Source organism: Alligator mississippiensis, chromosome 6 (assembly GCF_030867095.1).
Source record: "Alligator mississippiensis isolate rAllMis1 chromosome 6, rAllMis1, whole genome shotgun sequence".
Lineage (NCBI taxonomy): Eukaryota > Metazoa > Chordata > Crocodylia > Alligatoridae > Alligator > Alligator mississippiensis.
The window spans coordinates 48,763,104-48,789,459 of NC_081829.1; the positions used below are offsets into that span (position 1 = coordinate 48,763,104).

The 26,356-nt window shown below is 43.5% G+C and overlaps 1 protein-coding gene across 7 annotated transcripts in view; it reads left to right on the plus strand.

The window, feature by feature from the left end:
* CABCOCO1 (ciliary associated calcium binding coiled-coil 1) overlaps positions 1 to 26,356 on the plus strand; it is a 127,229-nt gene that overhangs the window by 6,775 nt on the left and 94,098 nt on the right. For 6 of the 7 annotated variants that reach the window (XR_009463037.1, XM_059729858.1, XM_019496702.2 and 3 more), the window contains exons 2-3: positions 12,273 to 12,382; positions 25,099 to 25,268. Coding sequence is in view for 6 of the 7 variants with exons in the window: in XM_059729858.1 (XP_059585841.1) it covers positions 12,273 to 12,382; positions 25,099 to 25,268 (280 nt within the window). In the remaining variant the exon portion in view is untranslated. The remainder of the gene's footprint in view (positions 1 to 12,272; positions 12,383 to 25,098; positions 25,269 to 26,356) is intronic. The other variant, XM_059729862.1, reaches the window with a different exon arrangement.

Genomic DNA, 26,356 nt, shown 5'->3' on the forward strand with positions numbered 1-26,356 from the left:
AAATTGGAGACAAGCTATTGAATAAAAGTAATACTCTAGTAAGAATATTTTAAATGATGAGCACATTTATCATTTTTAAATTTCAAGTTCTATATGTTCCCTTTTCTTCATATGAAACACTAATTACCATTAGGAACCATATTGTTTACACTGTGATGCTCTGCAATGTAATGGAAATGTGCTCATTCTCTGTCCATAAGGAATGTATGTCAGATTACTACAGATCAGCATCCTAAATAGGATCAAACTACAAATTTGTACAGCTACTGGAATTACAGTTAAAACCCACTAGATAGTGTCAGAAAAATATTATACAGTTTTAGTTTGCCCCCTTACACATACAAGCTTTGGAATGTGAGGTAGCTTTTTCAAACTTTGAAACCTTAGGCCAGGTACAGGAGTTACACTTATTATGTGGTAGGCATGCAGAAAGTGCTCTACAGCCATAACCAAACAGATGGTCAGGGCCCATAGAGCACTGTAAAAATGACAGATAAGATAACCCTGGATGGATGTGGTATCAGACTTCAGCACTGTAGGTTAGTGCTCATTAATGAACATCTGTACCAGACCCCATCGCAACTCACAGTAGGTCACATTTCACTGACATCCCATGGAGCGTTGCGGCTTCCTGCTCACCCCCCCTTGTGGGGCAGTGGTCTAGCCTAGGCCAGAGCTCCTGTCCTTTGCCCAAGCATTGGGCCAGCCCCGCCCCTGGGCAGCCACTGACAAGTCAGAAAGCCTTTGAACCCAGGCCTGCTCATGTCCATCCTCCGGGTAGCATAGATCCATCCACACAAAGAAAACGACCTGCTGCTGAATGTCTTTTATTGCATATTGTCATGGGTGCAGGTGACCAAGTGCCAAATGTGGGTCTATTGCTATTTTGCTTCTGTTCACAGTTAACCTGTCTTAAGAACTGGTTCATCTGCACTGATTTTTGGCAATAGGTAAGTTCCCCAATAGAAGTAAAACATGCACTTGAACTTGCCCCAAATCTACATCAGCACACCTGTATATATTAATATGTAGCATCAGTGCTTTCCAACTTGTCTGGGGATACCAAATGCATGTGAAAAATGTAGATTGTGAGAAGCACTTACATTGCCTGTGCTCAATACAGAATGCGGGACCAGAAATTCCTGAGTCCAGCTTACTGACACAAAGCTTTCAATGGCCCATAAAGAAGAAAAGAGTTTTTTTCTGTTCTCATGTCTTAAAGCTAGTTTCTAATAATCCTGGTCACTTGAGTAATGGTTTGGAACCATGTACACTTGATAGAAAGCTGATTCAGACAGTTTGCTGCAAAGTTTGAGGTATGCTGCTGGGAGTCCCATAGATACATGTCGGGTAAGTAGCTTTTTTTGTCAAGCTCCCACATTGGTTGTTTTAGTACTTCAGTTGTCACTTTTCCGGGCTATATGAATAGTAATATTCAATGGTCTTGCTAGCCTTCATATAGTGTTCCCTTCTTAGAGCAACCCCCCAATAAAAGCAAACAAACAAACAAGAAAACCCTCTGGGACATGGTGTCTATGGTGTTCTCCTTAGGAAAAAAACCTCCCGTTCTTTAGTAGGAGGAAAGGAAAATCTTTTCCTACCTCCTAATCTGGTGCATGAAAAAGCAGTGGTTTGATTTTCTCTTCTGAACCCAGTAGATTTCCTAAAAGGTATACTGAATTTTGCAAGCCACCAGAGAAATAGTGTCACTTTCTTGAAGCCCTACTGAGTAGAGGCTGTCAGGTTATCCCATTTGCCAGCTCACGCCCCAGAAAGGATGATTTAGGATTGCCAGGTATTTAGTACTGTGTTAGTATTCCATTAGTTCTTTTTTTTAATTGCCTAATTAGCTGGCACCCTAACATTACCAGCCAATCGATGGCATTGTGTGTTTGCAGGAGAGGCAGTGGAGCCTCAATCCCATGGCCCAGAACAATACACTATTTACCAAGAAATTGTTAAAAGGTTTAAAAAAATAATTAAATATTTGCGCTCAAGGCAATTACACTTCCAAGAGTGTATTTTCTGAAGTGGTCCAATGACAGTACAGTGAACCTTGGTGGGGGAGTGTTAAGTTTATCATACAGTTTTTCAGCCACATGCAAGTTTTTCAAATGTAGGATCACTTAAATCTGAAATTGGGGTTATTTTTCCCTTGATTTCAAATGGAGCAGGATTAGGTTTTTGTACTGTTTACTCTATAAGGTACCTCTCTACCCTGTCCTTGTTTTGTCTCCTTGCAATGCATGAGAAAAATGGCTTGAGCTGGGTAATCATTAAAAGCAGTTACAAGTATACAAAAATTCTACAGTTTTGGGGAAGGGGGAGAGAGAAGACAGCACATTCAGTGGTGAATGCAGCCATCTAAGGCTTATCAGGTGAAGCTTTCAAGCTTTATACACCTGTAAAGAAAATAAGAATAAGAGCCAGTTATGCATGTGGGTGTAAATTAGGAAGCAAAATCTTGCCTGAAATATTTTAATAGCACTCTACATTTTTCATCTGAAGGCTTTTGTGGGAGGAAAAATAATAAAAAGTAAACTGTATTTCTTGTGTTCAGTACCCACAATCGGGCATTTTATAGTGATTTTGGAGGCATCTGATGTAGTAAGTGGCTGCTTACACTCAGAAGTATTTTGTAATGTCATGATACAAATAGTGTCTTGTTCAAGCCAAGTTTGTATTTGCCCAAGATGTAGGTACGTTCTCAGCTCTGACCCCCAAATTTTCTGAACTTGCCTAGTTCTTTCAAAAATCACTTCTACATATAGAAGGGATAAAGCCTTAAATATGAAATTTCAATTTAGGTGCATGGGTAAGTGTTTGAATTGAAGTGGTGTATCTGAACCTGGAATATGGTTTTGGTTGCAACACTAGAATAGTTCTGCTTATGTCTTTTCTTGAAGGGTTGCAATCCCAGATGATGGAAAATAATGAGAGGAAATAATTTCTACTTATCTCTGTCTTAGACCTCCTTCAGTCTTCTTCCTTTAAAATTTCATTCCTTTCAATTAGGGGTGTGCCGATAAAGATTTTTTGGGTTGATACTGATGGCCGATTATTAACGAGCCATATCAGCCGATACCAATCTGATAGCTGATATGCAGCCCAGCAGGTTGGAGAGCAGTGTCTCACTGGTAAGTCTGGGGCAAAAGGTGGGGGGGGGGCAAATCGAGGCCCCCATGAAGAGGGAGGGAGTGGGGCTGGGGCTGGCATTGCTCAGACAGGGTGGGGCACAGGATGCAGCCATAAATGGCTTGTCCAGGATCACGGGGGGGTGGGGAGGCTCCTGCCACTGGTACACTCTGAGGGAGGTATGGAGGGGCATGTGCCTCCAGGATCTGTGCGTGGGGAGAGGGTGGGCTGCTGCTGTCAGCTGGAGCCTGAGCCAGCACCAGGCTCTTCCTAGCGAGGAGGGGCTGGGCCAGGACTGCTCATGGAGTAGGTGGTGGTGGCGCTGGGAGTGGGGGCTCAAAAGGGTCTATGATGAATTTTGGAGTGGCCACAGCTCACCCCCAGCCTCTCCTCCCAGCGCTGCTGCCGCCTGCTTCACACACAGCCCTAGCCCAACACGCTCACCAGGAAGAGTCTGGCACTGCTCCCAGCCCTAGCCTGCAGTGACCACCTGCCCTTGACCACACAGATTTGGGGGGTATGTGCCCCTCTGTGCCTCCCCCAGGGTGCGCCAGCAGTGGGAGCCATGCTCCCCATCCCCACACCCCCAGACAAGCCGCTCATGGCTCTGTCCCATGCCCTGCCCTGCTCCAGCTGGGCAGTGTCTGCCCTTGCCCCAGCCCCACTCCTTCCCTCACCATAGGGGCCTCAATCTGCCCCCCCCCACACACTTACCAGCTGGACACTGGTCTCCAAGTTGCTGGGCTGCATGAATGCACACTGCATTTATCAGCAGCATTATCAGTCACATCAGCCAAAAAAAGCCAATTGCCGATAATGTCAATTTTGCTTTTATTGGTGCCAATATGATATGAACTAATGTATCAGTTTACCTCTACTTTTGATACCGCATCTGCCATCATGAGTCATCCCAACTTTCTATTTTGCTCAGGTTTGTAAACTACATATCTAGATGTATTTATTTCAAGTACTGAAATAAATTTGTAATAATGAAAATCAACCACTTGATAGTGTGGTACCTTGTGCCTCTTCGCTTGTGACATCTATAATTATATTGAAATTTCCTCAAAACAGAGACTTTGTATACTTCCAGTTATGGTTTGGCGAAAGAAAAGGTGAAAATGAAAAAATGAAATCTAATAAAATTTGGCAAGTACTATTTGGGATTGAAATTCATAACATGCCAGTATTAGAATCCACTACACTATAGGTTTTCAACCTTTTTGAGGTTGAACAAAATAGATCCAAGGACAGAGCCTTGGGTGACCCCACTGGTCACAGGGCACCATGATGATTGACTTCTGTCAACCACCACCCTCTGGGTCTGACCAAGGAGCCAATTTCCCAGCCAGCGGATCGTAGTGGACCCAAGGCCACAGTTGGCCAGTTTTGCCAAGAGGTGATAATGGGATACCAGATTGAAGGCTTTTTTGAAGTCAAGATATATTACATCAATCTCTTCTCCTTTGTCCAGGTGATAAATCACCTGGTCGTAAAAGGAAATGAGATTGGTCAAGCAAGACCTACCCGCAATAAACCCATGCTGGCTGTCCCTCAGGATGTTGCCATCGGCCAGTCCTTTAAGAATGGCCTCCTCAATGATTTTTTCTAAGACCTTCCCCAGGATAAAGGTTAGGCTGATGGGCCTGTAGTTTGCCGGATCCACTTTCCTCCCCTTCTTGAAGATAGGCACTACATTGGCCTTCTTTCAATCATTGGGCACTTCACCAGAGCTCCAGGAGCTCTCAAAGATCCGTGCCAGGGGCTGAGCTATGATGCTAGCTAGCTCCTTGAGTACTCTGGGATATAAATTGTCAGGGCCGGCTGACTTGAAGGTGTCCAGCCTCTCAAGCTGTTTCTTCACAAGGTCAGCATTGATGGAAGGTAAGGAACCACCCTCACTTAGGGGTCCCTGTCCCGTAATGGGCATGGCGTCCTATGGGACTTGTGAAAGACTGACACAAAGTACCCATTTAGCAAGTTGGCTTTTTCCTGGGTGTCAGTCGTTAGTTTTCCCTTTTGGTTTAGCAGGGTTCCAGTATTGCCTTTGTTTTTCTTCCAGCTCCCCACATATCTAAAAAAGGACTTTTTCTTGTCCTTGATACTTGTAGCTAGTTGGAGTTCTATGGCAGCCTTGACTTTCCTGGTTTGCTCCCTGCAGGTCCAGACCAGTGCAGAGTATTCCTCCTTGGAGGTGGATCCTGTCCTCCATCCTTTGTAGGTCTGTCGTTTTAGACGCAGGAGGACCACTAGTTCCCTGGAGATCCAAGGGGGCTGCTGTGCCCTCTTGCGGCCTTGCCTCTGAGACAGAATAGCCTTAGCTTGTGCATCTAGGATCACTCCCTTGAGGAGCAACCACTCTTCCTGGACTCCCCTCCCTTTGGGGTCATGGTCCCTTAGGGCCTCACCGACAAGTCTCCTAAGCTTGTCAAAGTCAGCCCTCCTGAAGTTGAGGACCTCTGTACTGCTAACAGACTTGACAGCTTTTAAGCAGATGCTGAAGGTGATCATCTCATGGTCGCTGTCACTCAGCTTCCCTTCGATCATTGGGTCGCTGATTAAGTCATCCCCAGTTGCTAGTACCAGGTCAAGCAGCGCTTTGCCTCTTGTTGGCTCGTAGATTTTTTGAGTCAGATAGAGCTCATCCAAGCATGTAAGGAAGCTTTGCAACTGCTCGGATTTGGCCAAGTGCTCTTCCCATGAGATGTCCAGGTAGTTGAAGTCCCCCATGACATCTATGGACTGGGAGCATGCAGCCTCAGCCAATTCCCTGGCGAACTCCTGCTCAAACTCTTGATTCTGGGAGGGAGGTCTGTAGTAGACTCCCACCATTGTATCTCCTGTGCCGTGTTCCCCATGGATTTTAACCCAGAGGGTCTATAGTCATCCATCCTGGGTGCTGATGTTGGCTTGTAGGGACGTGTAGCTCTCCTTGACATAGAGAGCTACACCTCTGCCCCTTTTATCCACTCGATCCCTCCTGTATAGGGCATAGCCATCTATACCCGTGGTCCAGTCATAGGTGGAGTCCCACCAGGTCTCCGTTATCCCTATGACATTGTAATTATTTGTGTTAAGCAGGAGGACAAGTTCCTTGTGTTTATTCCCCAAGCTCCTGGCATTGGTGTATAGGCATGCAAGTGTCCCCTTGGGGGCCCTTGTCTTGCCTGCAGCTTGCTCTAGGGCTGGGGCAGGGGAGGCTCCCTTAAGTGCCTTGGCTTGCTGGCTTTGCAAGGGTTGCTCAGTGGGCCAGCAGTGGCGGTAGTCCCCCCGTCACCCAACGGGCTTAGTTTAAAGCCCGGTGGAGCAGGTCAGCCATTCTGGCTGAGAAGAGCCTCCTTCCCAGTGGAGAGAGGTGGTGGCCGTCCCTTCCCAGCAGCTCACTGCCTCTCTCACCAAAGAGTGGACTGTGGTCATGGAAGCCGAAGCCTTCCTGATGACACCAGCACCGCAGCCTTTGGTTCACTACCTGGATCCACCTCTCCCTCCTCAGCCCACTGTGGGGGAGCGGCACAGCCTTGGTGGGAATAGGTAGTTCCTCAGCTCAGACTGGCTGCCTGACATGAGCCCCAGGTGTCAGTGTGGGCTGTGGAGACATGGCTGAGGGGGCCATGGGGCTGGCAATCCCACGTGGGAAGGCCAGCAGTCTTTGGTGCCCACTGCAGTGATGCCTCCTGGCCCACAATCCCAGACCCAATGTCCCTCAGAGAACTATGTAGCTCTCTAACTCCTACGTGAAGTCCCTGGTCTTGATTCAGCACCCCTGAATGTAGGGTGCAAGATCAAAAGCCCCTTACCCCATGCCTGTCCTCCATGGTTTCATGTTTGTTAAGTTAAGGCCCTGTGGTATTTCCCCTGACCCCAAACCCACTTCCAGGTTCGGTTGCCTCATTCTCAACCCCCTCACCCTGCCACCAGCAAAGATTTGCTGTTTTCTATTAATTGGGAAGAGGGACCAAGCTGAGACATAGGCAATGTTCAACAGGTTTTCTTTATTAAACACAGGAAAAGTTTAGCAACCAAAACAGTTTAAACTGAGGCATGTCTCTTCCTTGCACTGCATTCCCCTGCATCCGGGTGTGTGCCCTGGGGGGGTGGAGAGTGGGGTTGGGAAGAGAGAGGGGAAAGATGATGGTGCCTAGGCAGGCTGGGTTGTGGGCAGCAGTGCCCATGAGGCAGGGCCAGAGGAGCCCATGGCAGAAGACCCATGGTCTGGTGCCAGGATGTGGGCATTAGATGCTCTCTGGCCCTACTCCTCTGGGGAGGGCTACCAGTCCACACAGGTGAGAAGGCAGTTGGCCAGGGCTTCACAGCTCTGGACACCCTACCACGATGTGGGGCCAAGGCCACACACATTATCAGGAGGTTCACCCTCTCCCCCATCTCTACATTGTGTATGCTCATGGTTTCAGGCCCAGTCCATAGTTGAAGTGCTTCTTCCAGCAGTCCAGCTGCCCCCTATAGAGCCTCATGAGCCAGGGCAGCTGAGGGTAGGCCAGGCCCCCCTACAGGTATTGTGGGGTGATGATGCCGATGAGGAAGTCAGAGACCCCAGGAGTGTAATGCTGTTTTTCTATCACCCCTGGGAATGGGAAGCTGCACAAGAAGGGGGCATTGTCTTCAAGGGGGCATTGTCTTCATTGGTTGCATGAAGTCGGTTTCTCAGTTGTTCCCCCAATGCCTTGGTTGTGTGTGTGCGTGTGTGCACACACACCCTGGATGCCTGGGTTGTGTGTGCATGTGCTCCCCATACACACACACTTGCACAGAACCCAGGCATCCTGGACACTCTCACATATGCACACAGAACATAGGCATGTGGGGTACATGCATGCACCCACACACACACACCCACACAGAACCCAAGCATCCAGGACACATGCACACTTGGTGGGCGCAGGCTTGTGGCCATGAGGGTGCATAACATGACAAGCTGCTGCTGCATCAGGTCCAGGTGGGTATCTGTGATGTCCTTGCTAGCCAATCGGGTGGTTCAGCCTTTTGGGCTTTGCTCGGGACTCTTTTGCAGCCCAGGGAGCCCCTCCCCTACCTGCTGCCCTTGGGTGTCAGAGCCTGCCTGCACTACCCTCACGCTACCCTCCACCCACCTCCCCCGGGCTAATGTGTTCTGCTTCTTCCTGACCTAACCTTGGGAGCTTAGTAAAGCTTGAAAGTTAGAGCATTTCTGCCTCTTGAACTCCTCTATTTGGCCTCTGTTACTATGTTTAGCTGGTCCTTGTTAGGTTTAGGCCACAGTTCTTCACCTGTAATATAGAACATGCTTTACATTTTTAAGTTGTGAAATAATGTTTAAATGGTACTTATAATGTAAGTGTGCATATTAAAGTACATTATGTTTATGTTTTCCACAGAGACATTTCATTTTAAATTGAATTTAAGTTTATGCCAGTAACTTTGCTTTCTTTATTTCTAATAATCAAGCATTCTGCTTGACTGATTGCAGTTTTCATTTCATAAAAGTGTTTAGTATTGTTTTTAATGAATAAATATGCTATTTTCTGTCTTTATAAAATACTTGTATATACAGTTACATCTTTATTTTTCTAACTGGGTGATGCAGTTTCAATTTCACAATTTGTTTTACTCAAATCACTTCACTTAAATGTCACTGAACATGGGAATGGTTTCTTTTCCCAGTAAATATTTTGTAAACCAATAAAAAAAATAAAGGCAAACAATGGGACATCACTCACTCAACCAGAGACACATTTTAATGTATTTATTATTATTTCATTGTTTTTGTGCTGATAGATTTCATTACTATGTTGCACTTGAGACATTTCAATAGTTGGACTCAGTATAAAGTAAAAAGTTAAGTATAGGGATCAGGAGTAATATTAAACTATGGTATGTTTGAAAGTACAATAATGATGAATGGACAAATGCTTGTGTATCAAGTGAATTTTTGGCATTGGTTGTATCCCACAATCTTGTTTTCTGCAGACTCAATGAGCTGCCCAATTTTACTATTTGCAGGGATAGAATTCAGTCATAGAAGTCAATGGTGCAACCAAGTGGGTTAATATAAGTTTATAGTGGCACTGCTGAGTCTCTTTGGCCATAAGTAGAGTTTAGTAGAGTAATACTTTCAATTTTGGATTGAATTATGGAAGTTGGACATAGAAACTGTACCCCCTTTAGAGACTATTATACCTTTCTTTTTTTGTAACTGAGCATGAACCTTATTTAAGCTACATGTTCCTCTCCCCCTTAAGGCAAAAGAAAAATCCTATGGACTTTAGTAATATAGAATCAAATCTCAGGTATATAAAAATGCACACAATCCAAGCCTGAAAATTATTTGCTTGGTTTCAGTACAGGAATATTCAAACATTCAAACTCCCTTCTTGTCAGTGCAGAGGCAAAAAAGGATCTTGGAATCATTACTGATGCCAAAATGAACATGGGCCGACAGTGTGGGGACGCAGTCAGGAAGGCCAACCGCACCTTGTCGTGCATCCCCAGAGGCATCTCAAGCATGTCCAAGGAGGTGATCCTCCCCTTCTATGCAGCACTGGTCAGGCTGCAGTTGGAGTACTGCATCCAGTTCTAGGCGCCGCACTTCAGGAGGGATGTGGACAGCATGGAGAGGGTCCAGAGGAGAGCCACCTGCATGATCAGGGAACAGCAAGGCAGGCCCTACGAGGAGAGGCTAAGGGACCTGAACCTTTTCAGCCTCCACAAGAGAAGGCTGAGGGGGGATCTAGTGGCCTGTTACAAACTAGTCAGGGGGGACCAGCAGCCATTGGGGGAGTCCCTGTTCCCCCGAGCACTACCAGGAGTGACTAGAAATAACGGTCACAAGCTGGCAGAGGGTAGATTTAGACTAGACATCAGGAGGCGCTACTTCACAGTCAGGACGGGTAGGATCTGGAACCAATTTCCAAGAGAAGTGGTGCTGGCTCCTACCCTGGGGGTCTTTAAGAGGAGGCTAGATGAATACCTTGCTGGGGTCGTTTGACCCCAGTGCTCTTTCCTGCCATGGCTGGGGGTCGGACTTGATGACCTGTCAAGGTCCCTTCCAACCCTACAAACTATGAAACTATGAAACATATTAGTAAATCCTGTATTTTGCATAGCTATTCCATTCTGAAGCTTTGTAACAGTATAACTTCCATTATATAGGACCTTGTATACTTGTATCTGTACGTGATGCTGTACCTAGTTTGATCTTATTTAAGTTTGCATCTGAACATTACTGGTTCCTCTACACTCACTCCTGGTCCATTATCAGCAACAAGCCTGGCTAGTAGTGTAGATAATCTAGCAGGTAAGTGTCAAGTGTAATTATGAATAGTTTCACTGATGACTTTTTGTAAACTTTAATTGACCTCTTCTTTTATTTTCCGAATATTGCCTAACAAAAAAAATACTTTTATGCTAACTTATTCTTTCTAAAATTTCCCCCAAAGTCAAACTCTACTCACAGTAGAGTTAACCACATGCACAATCCTTTGTAGGATTGTGATCAAAGTAGTTTACTCTGCTTGTTTGGCATGAGATACTCCTTCTAACTAAACCTAGTGAAAAATTTCATGTATTGATTGAATTTTCTTACAAGAAGTAAATAGTGTATGTATTCATCATAATATACTTGCTTCAGTTTTTGTTTGAATATGAGAGAACTATATTTAATTTTACAATATAAAATCATCAGTATTAAGTGCACAGTGGCTCATAGCAAACATGTAGAACATGTGTACACATGCATGCACACACAGAGCCAAAATGGCTTATTTTAGGTGTTGTGGAATTTAACACCATATAGAGGATTTATAATAGCCTAAATCTGTGAATTTTCTGTATCTGCATATTTGTTATTTATTAAGGCTGTATGATGCTTTGGGTGCTGATTTGATTTGGAGGAGATTTGGCCCTATTTGGTGGCCAAATCTCCAAATCTGAATCAAATCAGGGAGTTAAAAAATCTGAATTGATTTGAAGCTCTCCGAATCAATTCAGAAAAGATTCAGAGAGCTTCGGAGATTTGGGCAGTCCCCGCTCGCTGCCACAGGGAGCTGGACCCAGACTCAATGCTGGTAAGTAGGGGCTAGGGAGGCTGGAGGAGGGAGGAGGGGACCATGGGGGGACCCCTGCCAGGCCCCATCCCCTGTCTGCTCCCCCAGCCCCCCCTGGGCCCCCCGACCCCTACTCACTCTCTCAGCCCCCCTCCCAGCTGCCCTGCCCAGTCACAGCTCCCGGCTCTTTAAAAAAAAGCCCCCAGTCACCAGCTGCTGCCAAGCGGAGGGGCAATCCCCACTACCTCGCACTGCCTCACACTGCATAGGGGGCTCTGCCATGAGCCCCTGACCCCCACCTGTTCTCTTAGCTCCCCCATGGCTGCTTTGCCTGCCCCAGCTCTCAGTCCTTTAAAAAAAAAAAAGTCCCAACTCACTTCTGCAGTGACCTTGGGGCTTCTGGGGGCTCATGGCAGAGCCCCCCCCCCCCCTAGCACAGGGCAGTGGGGGGCAGCAGGGATCAGCCCCCCTGCCTGGTAGGAGCTAATGAGTCTGGGCTTTTTTTAAAGGGCCAGGAGTTGGGGCAGGTGGGGTAGCCATGGGGGGGGCTGGGAGAGTGGGGGCGGTCTGGGGGCTTGTGGCAGAGCTCCTCATGCAGCAGTGGGGCAGCAGGTGGTGAGTGCTGGCTTTTTTTTTGTTTGTTTTTCTAAGAGCTGGGAGAGGAGGTAGGGCAGCCATTGTGAGCAGGTGGGGATGGGGTCAATTCAGAGATTTGGTCGATTTGGCGGTGGCTGAATCTCTGAATCAGATGCGGCCGAATTGATTTGGGACACTGATTCAAATAATTACTGTCTCCCGAATCAGCCGAATCCGAAGTGAATACTAGCTGCTATTCACAGGCCTATTATTTATACAGATATCTAGTTTTATCTTACATTCCCTATGATATAATACTGAGTTACCAGTTAAACCTGGTTTAAAACAAGTAGATTATTTTTGGGCATCTACGCAATTTCTGTCTATCCCCCAACTTCATTACTGCTTAGTATTGCTGACATAAAATTTCCTTTTTGATGTTTGGTGAATTATACTTTTATGTACATTCTGTAAAATACCTTGGAAATAAAATAAGGTTGTAAAATAGCATACTTTTTATAGGAAGAAGGCCAAGATCAAGATACCGTAACTGGAGAGATTACAGCTTGGAATTTTCTTTCTGAGACCCAAATATGTGTTTTGTCTAAAGAAAATATAGAAGGGGTTCAAAAGTAAGTATGTAATAAATAAAGATAATGCTTATGCTTGTGTTTGGATGAACCAGAAATTTTGTGCATCCTATCTTTAGTTATCTTGATATTGAATATATCAGGTGATAATTGTGATATTTGTCATATGGCACATTAATGTCTTTATAAAAGTCTTATATTAAATCAGATTCTGAAAGTGAAGGCAAGTTTATGAACATGCTGTCCGCAACTCTCACTCTAATAGTCATGATTATATTGAAATTTAATAATCTCATTTGCAAAAGAAATGGATAACATGAGCTGTAATTTGTGAGAGAGAATTATGTTTAAATAACTGGTTAAATCAACTCCAGTAGCATTGATTTATGTATGTGGGCAAAATGGCATATTTCCAAAGAAATATAAGCTCGGTTCATGATGATTTAGTACAATTTTGGGGAGATGTAACTGGATTTCATGGAAATTGTGCAGTAAATGAGACATCTCTTAAATTGGCAATTCCATTCTTTCCCTATATTTCCCAACTCTTTTTATTTCCCTTTCATCAGCTTAGATTTTTGTGCTTATATTTCAAGATGATCTACTGAAATATCTGTTGGTGGGGTTATAGACATGCTTAGTGTATTGGCCTGAGTGACCCATCGATTTAAATGTGAGTAGAGTTAGACCAACAATGAACACTCTTAGAAGTCCCAACTGCTGAGTCTTGATAAAATTTCCAAAAATAGGTTTCAGATTAAAACTGCACTATAACATATACATCTGGAAAAAAAAAGATGTAGGGCATGACAAAATTTAACCCTTAAGAAAGATGTGGAAGTTTGAATGTTAATGATATTTTTGAATGCTAATTAAATAATTATCTAGATAGCAAAGGTGATAATTTATTAGAATTTTTGTATATTATTAGATTCGCAAAGCTTTGCAAGATATAATAACTTCATCCTCATGCACCTCCTGTATATTCCTTTTGTGTTGGAAATTTGTTTCTATAGTTTCCTGGATAATTTTTTTTAAAGGGTTTAAAGTTAGATGGATACCGAGATGCGCTTGTCTGAAGAAGAGGAGCCAGCTTGAGACTTCTGAAAAGAGTGAGGGCCCCACCTCTGACTTGAGATATCCTGTTGTTACTGTTTATTATATATCTAAATATGAATTAAGGAGGCCAGATTAGGGTGTCTAAAGTTGAAAGTATTGACCTTACTTTGTATTTATATGATTTTCTAAGGTACCTAAGTAAGTGAGAAGCTTATAATAATAACTTATTTATAATGAGTGTCTATTATAAGTCCCATAGTAGCAAGTTTTCTAGCAACCTGAAAGTCAGTGGGACTTGTGCTCACAAGTTAGTTCAGGATATTTGAAAATGCATCTCTCAGTGAATAAATGCTTGCTTTACACAACACTCAAAAGATGTGCTTTCTTGCAATATAACCCCTTTCTATTATTTGCTATGAGGAAAAAAGGTCATCTATTGGGACTTATTAGGGAAACCGGAGAAAAAATTTATCCATATATCATTAAATGGATGAAATAGGTTTTTAATTGTTCTTTTCCCTTATCTAATAGATCTCCTACCTGTTATGACAGAGACTGAAATGTATAGTTCAAGTGAGACTAAGATTCACTATAACCCTATAATACATTATGAAAATCTCTCATCTAAGATTAATAATGAAAACTTTAGGGAAAGTCTTTTGTGTTTTTCTTCTCAGTTTATACCATATTTTTATTTAATATCACATGCTTCCAAAAAAGATGTGCTCCTATTATTTTGGAAGGAAGATCTGGGTGAGATAGGAACTTTCTGTTAAGACAAAACAGCAGCCAGGTTAGGCCTCACACCCTTTCAAAGGGTTCTGAAGAGTGAAAATGGTAGCAAACCATTTCCTCTTTCCTCTAAAAAGTTTTTTTTTATGTACTTCCTGTAAATAATAAAGTGTTGTTTACAAGTACAGTGCTCAGCCAATAGGAATTGCAGATTCCTTAGCAGCTGAGAGAGGGTTAGCACTGGCCTCTGTCTGTACTGCTTGCTGGGCCAGAAAGAAATAGAGCCATTTTGATAGCTATTAGAGCACTTGCTTCTATTCCAGTGGTGAAAAATCTGCTTTGGAAGCTGTACAACATGAAAAAGAAAGAAGCCAAACTCAACAGCGACATATATTTTCTAAGCCTTTGCAACAAACACAACTTCGTTCCCCGAGGACTAAACATCTACAATCCTCTGACTACTACACACAACTCCAAATATGCTTCACAGCTATGCAGAAGGATTTCATAGAAAATTAGAAATCATCTACTTCACCTACTCTACTCCAAAAGAGACCAACTCAGGAAGGAAATCACCACATACTACAACTTAAAAGACAGAAATCCAATCATCTTCCCTAACAATATACAATGGATACATAGAGACTACAAAAAACTTTCTACAACATTAATCCTACATAAAAAGAAGAAATGGAACAAATTACTCCAAGAACAAGTTCCCCAGCCACAAAACAACCATCAGAGGAACAACACCAACACCCTACAACATTCCAACCTCAGACTTGATAAAACAAAAAGAGCAACCAACCCACAAATATTATCAGTCTCTCCACACACACGCTTATCAAAACTGAAAAATCTGTCCTTTCTAAAGGCCTAAATTTCTGTCCAGAAAAATACCCTAATAAAATACTTCAATGTGGAGAACCAGAAGAATTCTTCCGACGCCTACGCCTCAAGGAATATTTCCACGACCAAACTGAACCCACTCCCAACAACAACTCATCCTCTGACAACATTCAGGAAAAGATCAATGCCAAAAAAAACCCCAAAAATCAGATTGGACACCTCACAGTGGACAAAACCCTAACCTTGACCACTACATTGGCTGCTTCAGGGAAAGAATGAACAATGAAATAATCAGCAACACGCGCCACCACAACAACCTCTCTCTACCAGAGAAAAGGGCCATAGAATCTTTAAGATCTAACCACCAAATAGTAATAAAACCAGCAGATAAAGGAGGAGCCATAGTCATCTTAAACCGTGAAGACTACATAAAGGAAGCCAAGAGACAGCTCTCTGACACCACCTACTACAAAGAACTACAAGAAGATCCTACACCCCTTTTCACCAGGAAACTCAACAATACCATCAAATCATTTCCATCAAGACTACAAGAAAAACTACAGACCTTGATCCCCCCACTACCTAACCCGGGGACTTTTTACATGCTCCCTAAAATCCACAAACAAGGGAACCCTGGCAGACCTATCATATCCAACCATGGGACCCTAACTGAGGAAATATCAGGTTTTGTTGAATCAATCCTAAAACCGCTCGTCACCCACAGAGCAAGTTTTGTACAAGACACTGCAGACTTTCTACAGAAACTTAAAAACATAGACCATCTTCCCAGCAATGCCCTCCTAGCCACCATGGACATTACCAGCCTATAAACTAACATCCCACACCAGGATGGTATCCAAGCCTGACTTACATATCTACAGGAACAAGATTACAACTCAGAATACAGACCCAAAGATATTACTGACCTTATACGCTTCATCCTCACACACAACAATTTCACTTTTAATAATCAACTTCCTCCAGATGATGGGAACAGCTATGGGCACCAAAATGGCCCCACAGTATGCCAACCTTTTTATAAGCCACCTGGAGAAAGACTTCCTCAAGAACTGCACCATCAAACCTTGTTATACTTAAGATATATCAATGACATCATAATTTGGACTGAAAACCTGCAATCTCTGATTGAGTTCCATCAGAAATTCAACAATCACCATCCTTCCATCCAACTTTCTCTAGAATACTCCAGCACCAACATCTCCTTTTTAGACACAATGATCAGTATCCAGAATGATAAAATACAGACCACGTTATACAAGAAATCCACAGACCAGCATACATATCTGCACAGAACCAGCAATCACCCGAAACACACCAAAAAAGCTGTGATATACAGTCAAGCCGTCAGATACCACCAAATTTGCACTGAAGAGAACACCCAGGATTGCCACCTCACCAATCTCAAAAAGGCTTTCGCCCAACAAGGACACTCCTCCAGAGAGAGAGATCGCATGTTTGAAAGAGCCACCCGGATACCACAGGAAGAACTGCTGCAGTACAGAAGAAAAACCCCCACAAATCGCACACCACTGGTTATGACATAGCACCCCTCCCTTGAACCCATATGGAAAATCCTCAAACAATTGCAGCCCATACTAGAAAGAGACCCTATTCTTAAAAAGATCTTCCCAGAGCCACCCATCCTAGCCTTCAAACAAACACCAAACCTTGCTAACCTCATCACCAGAAGCAAACTTTCTCAAGCCCAGAACACACCAAAAGGATCCAGACTGTGCCATGATAAGAAATGCAAAACCTGCCAACATATCTCTACCACCCCCATAATTACTACCCCCCACAACAGAGCCATCAGCATTCCTGGATCTTACAGCTGCACCTCCAGAAATGTAATATATCTCATCCAATGCCCCAATGGAAAATACGTAGGAGAGACCAAACAACAACTGCGCACCAGAATGAGTGCACACCGAAAATCTATCAAAGACAGAAATGCCACTCTCTGTGCAATCTCTCAGTCCTGATCCTGAAAGGGAACTTACAAAACACTTCCCAGAGATGAGCCTATGCAGTCCACTTCATCAACCTCCTGGACACTAAAAATCATGGACTAGATATAGACATTGGTTTTATGACACATTATAACCTGCCTGACAACTGACTCCCCAAGTATCTCTCCACTATTCATCCCCCTTCTCTCTCTTCCCATCCCCCCCAGCCTGTCTCTCACCCATTGACTCCTCAATCTGCATTTTCATTGACTACCTGTCTTGTATGCATACTGGACCAGCCTATGGCTTCTTTACTTTTCATTCCATCCAGGAAGAGCACACACCAACTGCCGAAACTTCCTTAGCCTGACGAAGGGTTTTTGAACCCAAAAGCTTGCATAATACTTGTTTTCCAACTATTTAAGTTGGTCTAATAAAAGATATCAGATTCACCCAAAGAATCTTGTCTGCCTATGTCCTTAGACCAACACGGCTACAACCTACATCCCTGCTTAAGATGCACTCCAAATTTGGAGGGCTGATTTTGGGGTCATGGTGGAAGATGCTTATGGTATGTGATGTTATATAGATACTTTTATAGCTATATTTTATGCTGTACTTGACTGAAAACACAATGCTTCAAGGACATTTTATGCTCAAGAAAGAAGCACCAGTATTAAAACTTCCGTTTCTAAGCATAATGCATCCTTTCCACGTACAAAAAGTTGAATAGTATGCTATTGTTGGAGATTGAATGCTGGAGTAGGTGGACCATAATTATGACTGTGTGTGGCAATTCCTGTGTTTTATAGTGCTGCCAACTACCAGAGTATCTTACTACCCCCCATAAAAAATCAACACTAGTAACAAAGATGTCTAACATATGTGTATTCTCCCAATCATTATCAAATACAGTTGTTAATTACATAGATTACAGAATATTGAAAAGATGAATATTGCCATTCTTAGTAATACCAGAAGAATCTAATTCCTTAAGAAGTACTGATTGTGAAAGCTTGATGCTGGTAGAAAGTTCAAAAAAGAGGATATGGACTGTGACAGCTGAGAGTTGTGTCTGTGTGGTGAAGGTTCTTGCTTCTGTGAGGATTAGACCAGGTGTTCCTTGTTATTTGTTCATGCATTGTGAGCTGTATGTTGCCGCTAAGAGTTTAATTAAAGTAAAAGATTAGTGAGGCCTTGAAAGTAGTAAGGCCTTGTATATAGTGACACAGTTAAAATTAACCTTAACAGAAAAATGCAAAAGCTTGTACTGCTATTGGTCAGTCTTAAGGAAAGTTTGTAGTGTAAGAGTGTGAGTAGCTGTGAGTCAACAGCGTAGCTCAGAAGTTATAAATTGGCTAGCACATCCACAGAAGAAAGATGCAGCATTGTGAGAGAAGCTACTAATTTAAAGATTAGCTGCTGACCTGGATTCAGTGAGCCAGTGGACCTCGAGGAGCCCAAGGACTGAATACCAGGGTCCTTCCCGGTACCCCTCGGACAGCACAGGTCGGGGACGCTTGACTTCACTGAGCTTTATAGAAGAGGAACTTGTCATACATCAGGAATCAGAGGGGACTGCTGATAAGTTGGTGACGTGAATTGCTATTGTCTGTCATTGTTGTCTTGTTATACTATGCATAGTTGTGTGTTTGTTAAGTCAATAAACCTTTCTTACCTTTTTACTCCCGACCACTCTCTCAATCCCGAACCCTCCCGCTGGCAGCTGGGACAATGGACTGTTTCAAATTGTGTAAAGTTCAGTTAGCCATATGCCACATCCATTTCAGTATATAACTAAGTGTTTTTAACTGTCCTGTATAAACAAAGTTGCCCAAATTTATCATTCAGAAGAGAGGGATATATGTTTTAAACAAAAAATAATGGATTATGTTCTTTATAATGTTATCGAGCAAGCCTCCAATAAATACAACTCCTCTTTTCATATTGTTCAACAAGATAATTCTTGGCAGGGTGAAAAACAGTTGCCTATTGTTAGGACTGTGAGTACTGGTTCTTAAATGGGAAGGAATGGAGAACAGAGAAAAAAAGGCTCCTTTTTTTGTGCGGGTGGGGGAGGAAGTGGAAACTATTATCAGAGGTTGACATCCTTGTTAACAATCTTTTATGCAAGAGGCTAAGACAGTGATTTTCAACCAAGGTGCCAGGGGTGCCAAGGGATGTCATGTAATGTTAAATGTGAAAACGTATTTCACGAGGTAATCCCAGAGACTTCAAAGAAGAATATCCATTGTGTTGTAATATTTCTGAGCTTTTTGCAACAGAAAAAATGCTTTAGTATTTTTCTGTAGTAAAACATTAAGTGAAAACTAATTGCTGACACTTTCTGAGGGGTTTCTCGAGTCTACAAAGATTGAGAAGTACTGAGCTAAAACTGAGTAAGTATGAAATCTAAATTATCTTTAAGACAATGTTGAGGTTATATTGGCAGAACTGTGAACTGAAGTCTTTAGCCCTGTCCCTCACTAATCTAATCATGCGGATAAATAAGGTAAATATATAAAAAATTAAGCCAAATTCTGCTCTATAATTTAGTAGACATATGAACACTAGGGGTGCACTGATAAAGAATTTTAAGGCCAATACTGATTTGATTGCTAATATGCAAGGTTCTCCACCTTGGGAAGAAAAAACAGCAGCATCCCTATATGCTAGGCAGTGCTACACTGGCCAGCACTATGGATGAAAGGGACTTGGGGGTCCTGATTGACCACACGATGAACATGAGCCTTCAATGTGACACTGCGGCTAGTAAAGCAAGCAAAATGCTGGCTTGCATCCATAGATGCTTCTCAAACAAATCCCAGGATGTCATTCTCCCATTGTACTCAGCCTTGGTGAGGCTGCAGCTGGAGTACTGCATCCAGTTTTGGGCTCCACAATTCAAAAAGGATGTAGAGAACCTTGAGAGAGTCCAGAGAAGAGCCACACGCATGATCAAAGATCAGGAAAATAGACCTTACAATGACAGGCTGAGAGTTATGGGGCTATTTAGCCTGGAAAAGCGCAGGCTCAGGGGCAATATGATGGCCACCTATAAGTTTATCAGGGGTGTTCACCAGGCTCTGGGGGAACGATTGTTCACCAGAGCGCCCCAAGGGATGACAAGGTCGAATGGTTATAAACTCCTGCAAGACCATTTCAGGCTGCACATAAGGAAGGATTCCTTCACTGATTGAGCCCCTAAGGTCTGGAATAGCCTGCCACCAGAGGTGGTTCAAGCACTTACCTTGAACGTCTTCAAGAGAAATTTGGATGCTTCTCTTGCTGGGATCTTGTGACCCCAGCTAACTTCCTGCCCTTTGGGCAGGGGGCTGAACTCGGTCTTCCAAGGTCCCTTCTAGCCCTAATGTCTATGAAATCTATGAAAATCCTACACCCCACTTCAGCTGGGCAGTGCCTGCCCCTGCCCCAGGTGCTGCCCCACTCCCTCCCTCACCATGGGGGCCTCAATCTGCCCCTGTTACACACCTTCCCACATCCCTTCCCCATAACCGACTTTCCAAGCTGTTGGGCTGGCTGCGTGCATGCTGTGGCTGCACATATTTATTGGCGACATTATCGGCCACATCAGCCAAAAAATGATGATTGCTGATAATGTCAATTTTCCTTTTATCGGTGCTGATATGATATGGACTGATGTATCGGTGCGCCTCTAATGAATATGGTACAAAACCATAACTTTTCTAAGGATTAACTGTTCCACCCTAAGCCATTAGGTCTTATGGATAGTAAAATAGAAAAGTTTCAGAAGTATCCAAGTGACTTAAAATCTTACATGCTGAGGTCATTTTGGAAATGAAACATCAACTTGCAAGTCCCTTAAGCACTTTCCATAGCCTTAAAATTAATAGCAGCAAGAAGCAAAACTTGTGAATTCAAAACTTGTATACCAATAGGAAATAATAGTAATGGAAGGCTGTCTTTCATAATGGAGAGAAATTATTAAGAGATCCCAGTAGACAAATATTGTAGGTTTGAGAAATTTGCTAATGTCCCTTTGCTTTTGCTTAGTAAAGGTTGAAAAAACCTCCATATGTTTAGTCACGTTGATTGCTAGACAGCTTATGGCAATATAAACTTTGAGAAAAAAATTAGGATCAGGAATTTGAAGGAACCTCTGAGAAAAGAAACTAAAATCAGAAGTGATAATAGAATGCAAATGTCTCTTCAGTGTTACATCTATTAAAAGACTAATAGGTTGATTGGGTGTATTTAAACCTGTTAACAGAAAGAATACTGAAAACAAAGTTGTATTGCTAATCACTATGTACTCCTGGAGTACTTTGTCCAGTGGTTTTTCTTTTTTTTATTTTAAGAAAGAAAGAAAATTGGAAAGATTCAGGTAAGGAAATCAGGCACATGTTTCATTGGCTGAATAATATTGAACAGTTACTGAATTTCACAGTATTTTTGGATTTTTTAAAAAGCTAATTTCCCCATTTATAGAGCTGGGCTGAAATCAGCTTATTTGTTCTATTTTTCAATTTAATTATTTGAAGAATATTAGAATATTATTTTTCTTTGTTCACCAAGTTCTAAGACTATATCATACTCCAAACTTGTGCCTACAGTGATCTACCTTCTGTGCAGTGGTGGCTCCACTCTCTCCATGATCTCATACCCACAACTCCATTGGAATTGCATTGCTAAAGACATGACAGGGAGTCTGTATAGGGTAAAAGCTTCTGCTAGTGAATGGATCAGGAATAATACCTGCAAGGTATGGGCTTGTCTGTAGGGGTAAAAGGAGACCATGAATAGCCCTTAAGGTGACTGGTGCTCTGTAGCACTGATGGGACCAAGGGGGGCCCTGCTTAGGGCATTGAAAAACAAAGACTAGGGTGAGCTGGGTATGGGAGGGAATCACTGGCCAAGGCAGGCTAAGGCTTGATTTTTCATAGATTCATAGATTCATAGATGTTAGGGTCGGAAGGGACCTCAATAGATCATCTAGTCCGACCCCCTGCATAGGCAGGAAAGTGCTGGGTTTAGATGACCCCAGCTAGATGCCTATCTAACCTCCTCTTGAAGACCCCTAGGGTAGGAGAGAGCACCACCTCCCTTGGGAGCCCATTCCAGACTTTGGCCACTCTAACTGTGAAGAAGTTCTTCCTAATGTCTAGTCTAAATCTGCTCTCTGCTAGCTTATGGCCATTATTTCTTGTAACCCCCAGGGGTGCCTTGGTGAGTAAAGCCTCACCAATTCCCTTCTGTGCCCCCATGATGAGCTTATAGACAGCCACAAGATCGCCTCTCAACCTTCTCTTGTGGAGGCTGAAGAGGTCCAGGTGCCCTACTCTCTCCTCATAGGGCTTGTCCTGCAAGCCCTTAACCATACGAGTGACACTTCTCTGGACCTTCTCCAGGTTATCCACATCCCCCTTGAAGTGCGGCGCCCAAAATTGCACGCAGTATTCCAACTGCGGTCTGACCAGCGCCCGACAGAGGGGAAGTATCACCTCTTTGGTTCTGTTCGTCATGCATCTGCTGATGCACAATAAAGTGCCATTAGCTTTTCTGATGACTTCATCACACTGACGACTCATGTTCATCTTGGAGTAGACTCCAAGATCCCTTTCCGCTTCCGTGCCTCCAAGCAGGTCATTTCCTAGGCAGTAGGTATGCTGGACATTTTTCCTCCTTAGGTGCAGCACTTTCCATTTCTCCTTGTTGAATTGCATTCTGTTGTTTTCTGCCCATATGTCCAACCTGTCCAGGTCTGCTTGTAGTTGTTCCCTGCCCTCCAGCATGTCTACTTCTCCCCACAGTTTTGTGTCATCCACAAACTTGGACAGAGTACACTTCACTCCCTTGTCCAAGTCGCCGATGAAAACATTGAAGAGTATCGGTCCAAGTACCGAGCCCTGTGGGACCCCACTGCCCACACCCTTCCAGGTTGATACCGACCCATCCACTACGACTCTCTGGGTACGACCCTCTAGCCAATTCGCCACCCACTGGACTGTGTAGTCATCCAAGTCACAGCCTCTTAACTTGTTCACCAGTATGGGGTGGGATACTGTATCAAAGGCCTTCCTGAAATCTAAGTAAACGACGTCAACCCCTACTCCTGCATCCAGGTGTTTTGTAACCTGGTCATAAAAAGAGACTAGATTAGTCAGGCATGATCTACCTGCTACGAACCCGTGCTGGTTTCCCTTCGGCATAATTTTTCCTGCCGGGCTCTCGCAAATGTGAGCCTTGATAATTTTTTCAAAGATTTTGCCTCAGATGGAGGTGAGACTAACTGGCCTATAGTTGCCTGGGTCCTCCTTCCTCCTCTTCTTGAAAATGGGGACCACATTGGCCCTTTTCCAGTCCTCCGGGACCTGGCCCGTGTGCCATGAGTGTTCAAATATTCCCGCCAGTGGCTGTGCAATGACGTCAGCCAGTGCCTTCAATACCCTTGGATGGAGCTCATCTGGGCCTGCCGACTTGAACGCATCCAGTTCCTCCAAGTGCCTCTGCGCCATCTCAGGGTCTACGCTTGGTAGTCTGGCACCCTGCTGCTGCTTCTCTACAATCCCAGTGAGAGACTTGTCTTGCCCCTCACTTAGGAACACTGAGGCAAAGAACTCATTGAGGAGTTCAGCCTTGTCCCCCCTGTCCATCACCAATTGCTTATGCGCATTTAGTAGAGGTCCTATTCCACCCTGGGCCTTCCTTTTACTCCCTATATATCTAAAAAACAATTTTTTGATTTGTGATTTTGTATCCCCTTTATTTTTGTTATATATTTATTCTGAAGGAGAAATATGGCTTTGTTATTTTATTCCTTCCCAAACTTCACCCTAAAGACAAGAAGAAATACCCTCATATAAAAAAGATGTTCTCAGCTGCATCCATTGATACAAACATTAAGTCACTCGCACCATCTTTTTTTGCAAATGCACATGAATACTTGAATCAAAACAAGGTTTTTTTCCTCAGTCAACATGGAGGAGAACAGATCTTGTCTTAAATTTGAGTACTGGCCCAGGGCAGGGCAGTGGCTTAGCTTTGGGTCCAGGGTTGAAGCTGGAGCTGCTCCACCACTTGCCCTGGGCCACGGTAGCTCATGTAGCAGGGAAGGGGATGCCTGGTAGAGGTAGCATGAGGAAGATTGTGTGTTGGGGATAGAGGGTGTACAGGGGAGACTGCACAGTGGGGAGTTGCATGGGGGAGACCTGCAGTGCATGGGTTGGGGAGAGCATGGGGATGACCATGCAGCTTACCCGCTCTTCCTCCCCTGTTCCTTTCCCTCCCTTTAGCTTTGGCTCTGGCCCTGGAGCTGCCACTGCTGCTTTTGGGCTAGGCTGGGCCAGGGCTGGGGTCACCAGTGCTTACTGTCCTGAAGCTGGAGCCAGAACTTAAATACCACAGAAGATATGCAGGAGTTGCGGGGTAGGTTGTGGGATGGAGCAAGCATAAGGTGGCCATGCACAGGCACAGTGGGGTGGGGCAAGAGTCAGTGGGGACAGGCACAGGGAAAGCAAGGCATGAGGGTCAAGGGGCAGGATTTGGCCCCTTGCCTCCTGCCACTGCTTTTCCCATCACAGTGTTGGAGAGGATAAATTGAAGACAACCCTCCAGTAATTAGATTCTGTATGTGGAAAATTATAACAAATTTAAAATTTTCCACACATAGAATCTAATTATATGGGTGTCATTTTAAATTCAAAGTTGTCTTGGATTTGGATAAATATGGTCATATCTATAAATTATATGTTAACATATTTAATTACTGCTGTTTAAAAATTTGAAGATTTTTTTCCTCTAATGAGCACTAATATATAAATTAGTGTAGCTGAATCCAGTCTCAGGAACATATCTGTGATTGCTAACAGAATAAAGGTGTAACAGTCGTAGCAATATCAAAAGATACCAGTATCTGATCTGCATGATTCTGTATCACTATTAGGTAGTAAAAGTCCTCCATGGGTAATCCTGCTTAATTCAAGGTCAAGTTTAGGGCAAGTTAGCTAACTTGTATTGCTACAGAATCATGGAGATGTGACAGTTAAATAATAAAATTTGCTGCACACTTTCCTTTTAAAGTGATTAAAATATGTTTGTGTCCATACTGTTAGAACATCTTGCTTAATTTTGTACCTAAGAATTTTATTATTCAATTATATCCCACAGAAAACTGGAAGAGTTCCTGAATTTTAAGCAACTAAAAACATCTTTGAAAGAAGCTGTCATACTAGACTACTATCTGTTGGGATTTTGGTGGGCTAAAGAAATGAATTTCAATCTTACTCAACTCTCAGGATTCATGGCTCTATTAAACTTTTTGTTGGAAAACCTCAGCAGTAAGTATAATTTTGAAAATATTTAATTAAATAGAAAATGAGAATGTTCTCTAAACTAATTGTTTTAATAAGTTGTTAATTTTTTATTAGAACTAATTATTGAAAGTCTGATTTTCCTCAGGAGTATCAGTCTGCTGTGCATTGTACATGGATATAACTCTTGTTGAATGCAGTTAAACTTTGGTTAGAGGGTATGACAGTTTGTTCTAACAGACTGTCTCTGTTCTTTGTGCCTTGCACAATGGGACCATGGTCCATGAAGAGTAGGGTGCTGTCTTGATATAAATAATAATATTGATAATAATAGACTAAGAGCAATGAATACTTGAGTTCCAATTCCAGCTCTGTCAGTGACTCTCTGTAGCCTTGGGCACATTTGAGACATTGCTGTTAGAGACATTCAGTTCAACCTGTAACACTAGGCTACAGTACAGTAAGTGAATTACATTCATTTCATCCTTGGAGGTCAGCTTTTAGACAGATTTCTGAATGTCAGCTATGGTGTTTCTGACAAAGTATATAGGCTTGCTACAGATTGATGCATTAAATATACCAGCATCATGCAAAATGAAAAGTGATAAGCACCAGAAGAATCTAAATATCATGGAGTTATGAAGAAATTTGGAGTTGGAATAAAATTTTCAAGGAAGTGCGTGTCCTTGGTCTGTGAAAAACAAAAAAGGCTCATAAGAACATAAAGAGTGCCATGATGAAGCTGGCCAATGGTCAATCCAGCTGAGTAACCTGTAAATGACTGTAGCAGCAGTGTAAGCTTTAGGGCAGTGATGCCCAACCTTTACACCCTATGGGCAAGATAGACAGTGCTGCAGGGTGGGGGACAGGGAGGGGAGAAGGGTCATGGTGGATGCTTGGGCAGGGTAGGGAGTGACCCTGCTGCAAAGCAGATGGGGGGTGGGATGGGGCATAGGGAGTGGCCTGACCATGATCTGGCCGTATGCAGGTGGCCCAACCCTGAGCCAGATGCATGGGGGGGGGGGGAGGAGAAGGAGAGGGGAGGCACTGGGTGACGGGGAAGCAGCTGTGCAGTATCAGTTGGGGCAGGGCTGTATCCAGCTGCATGGAGCTTG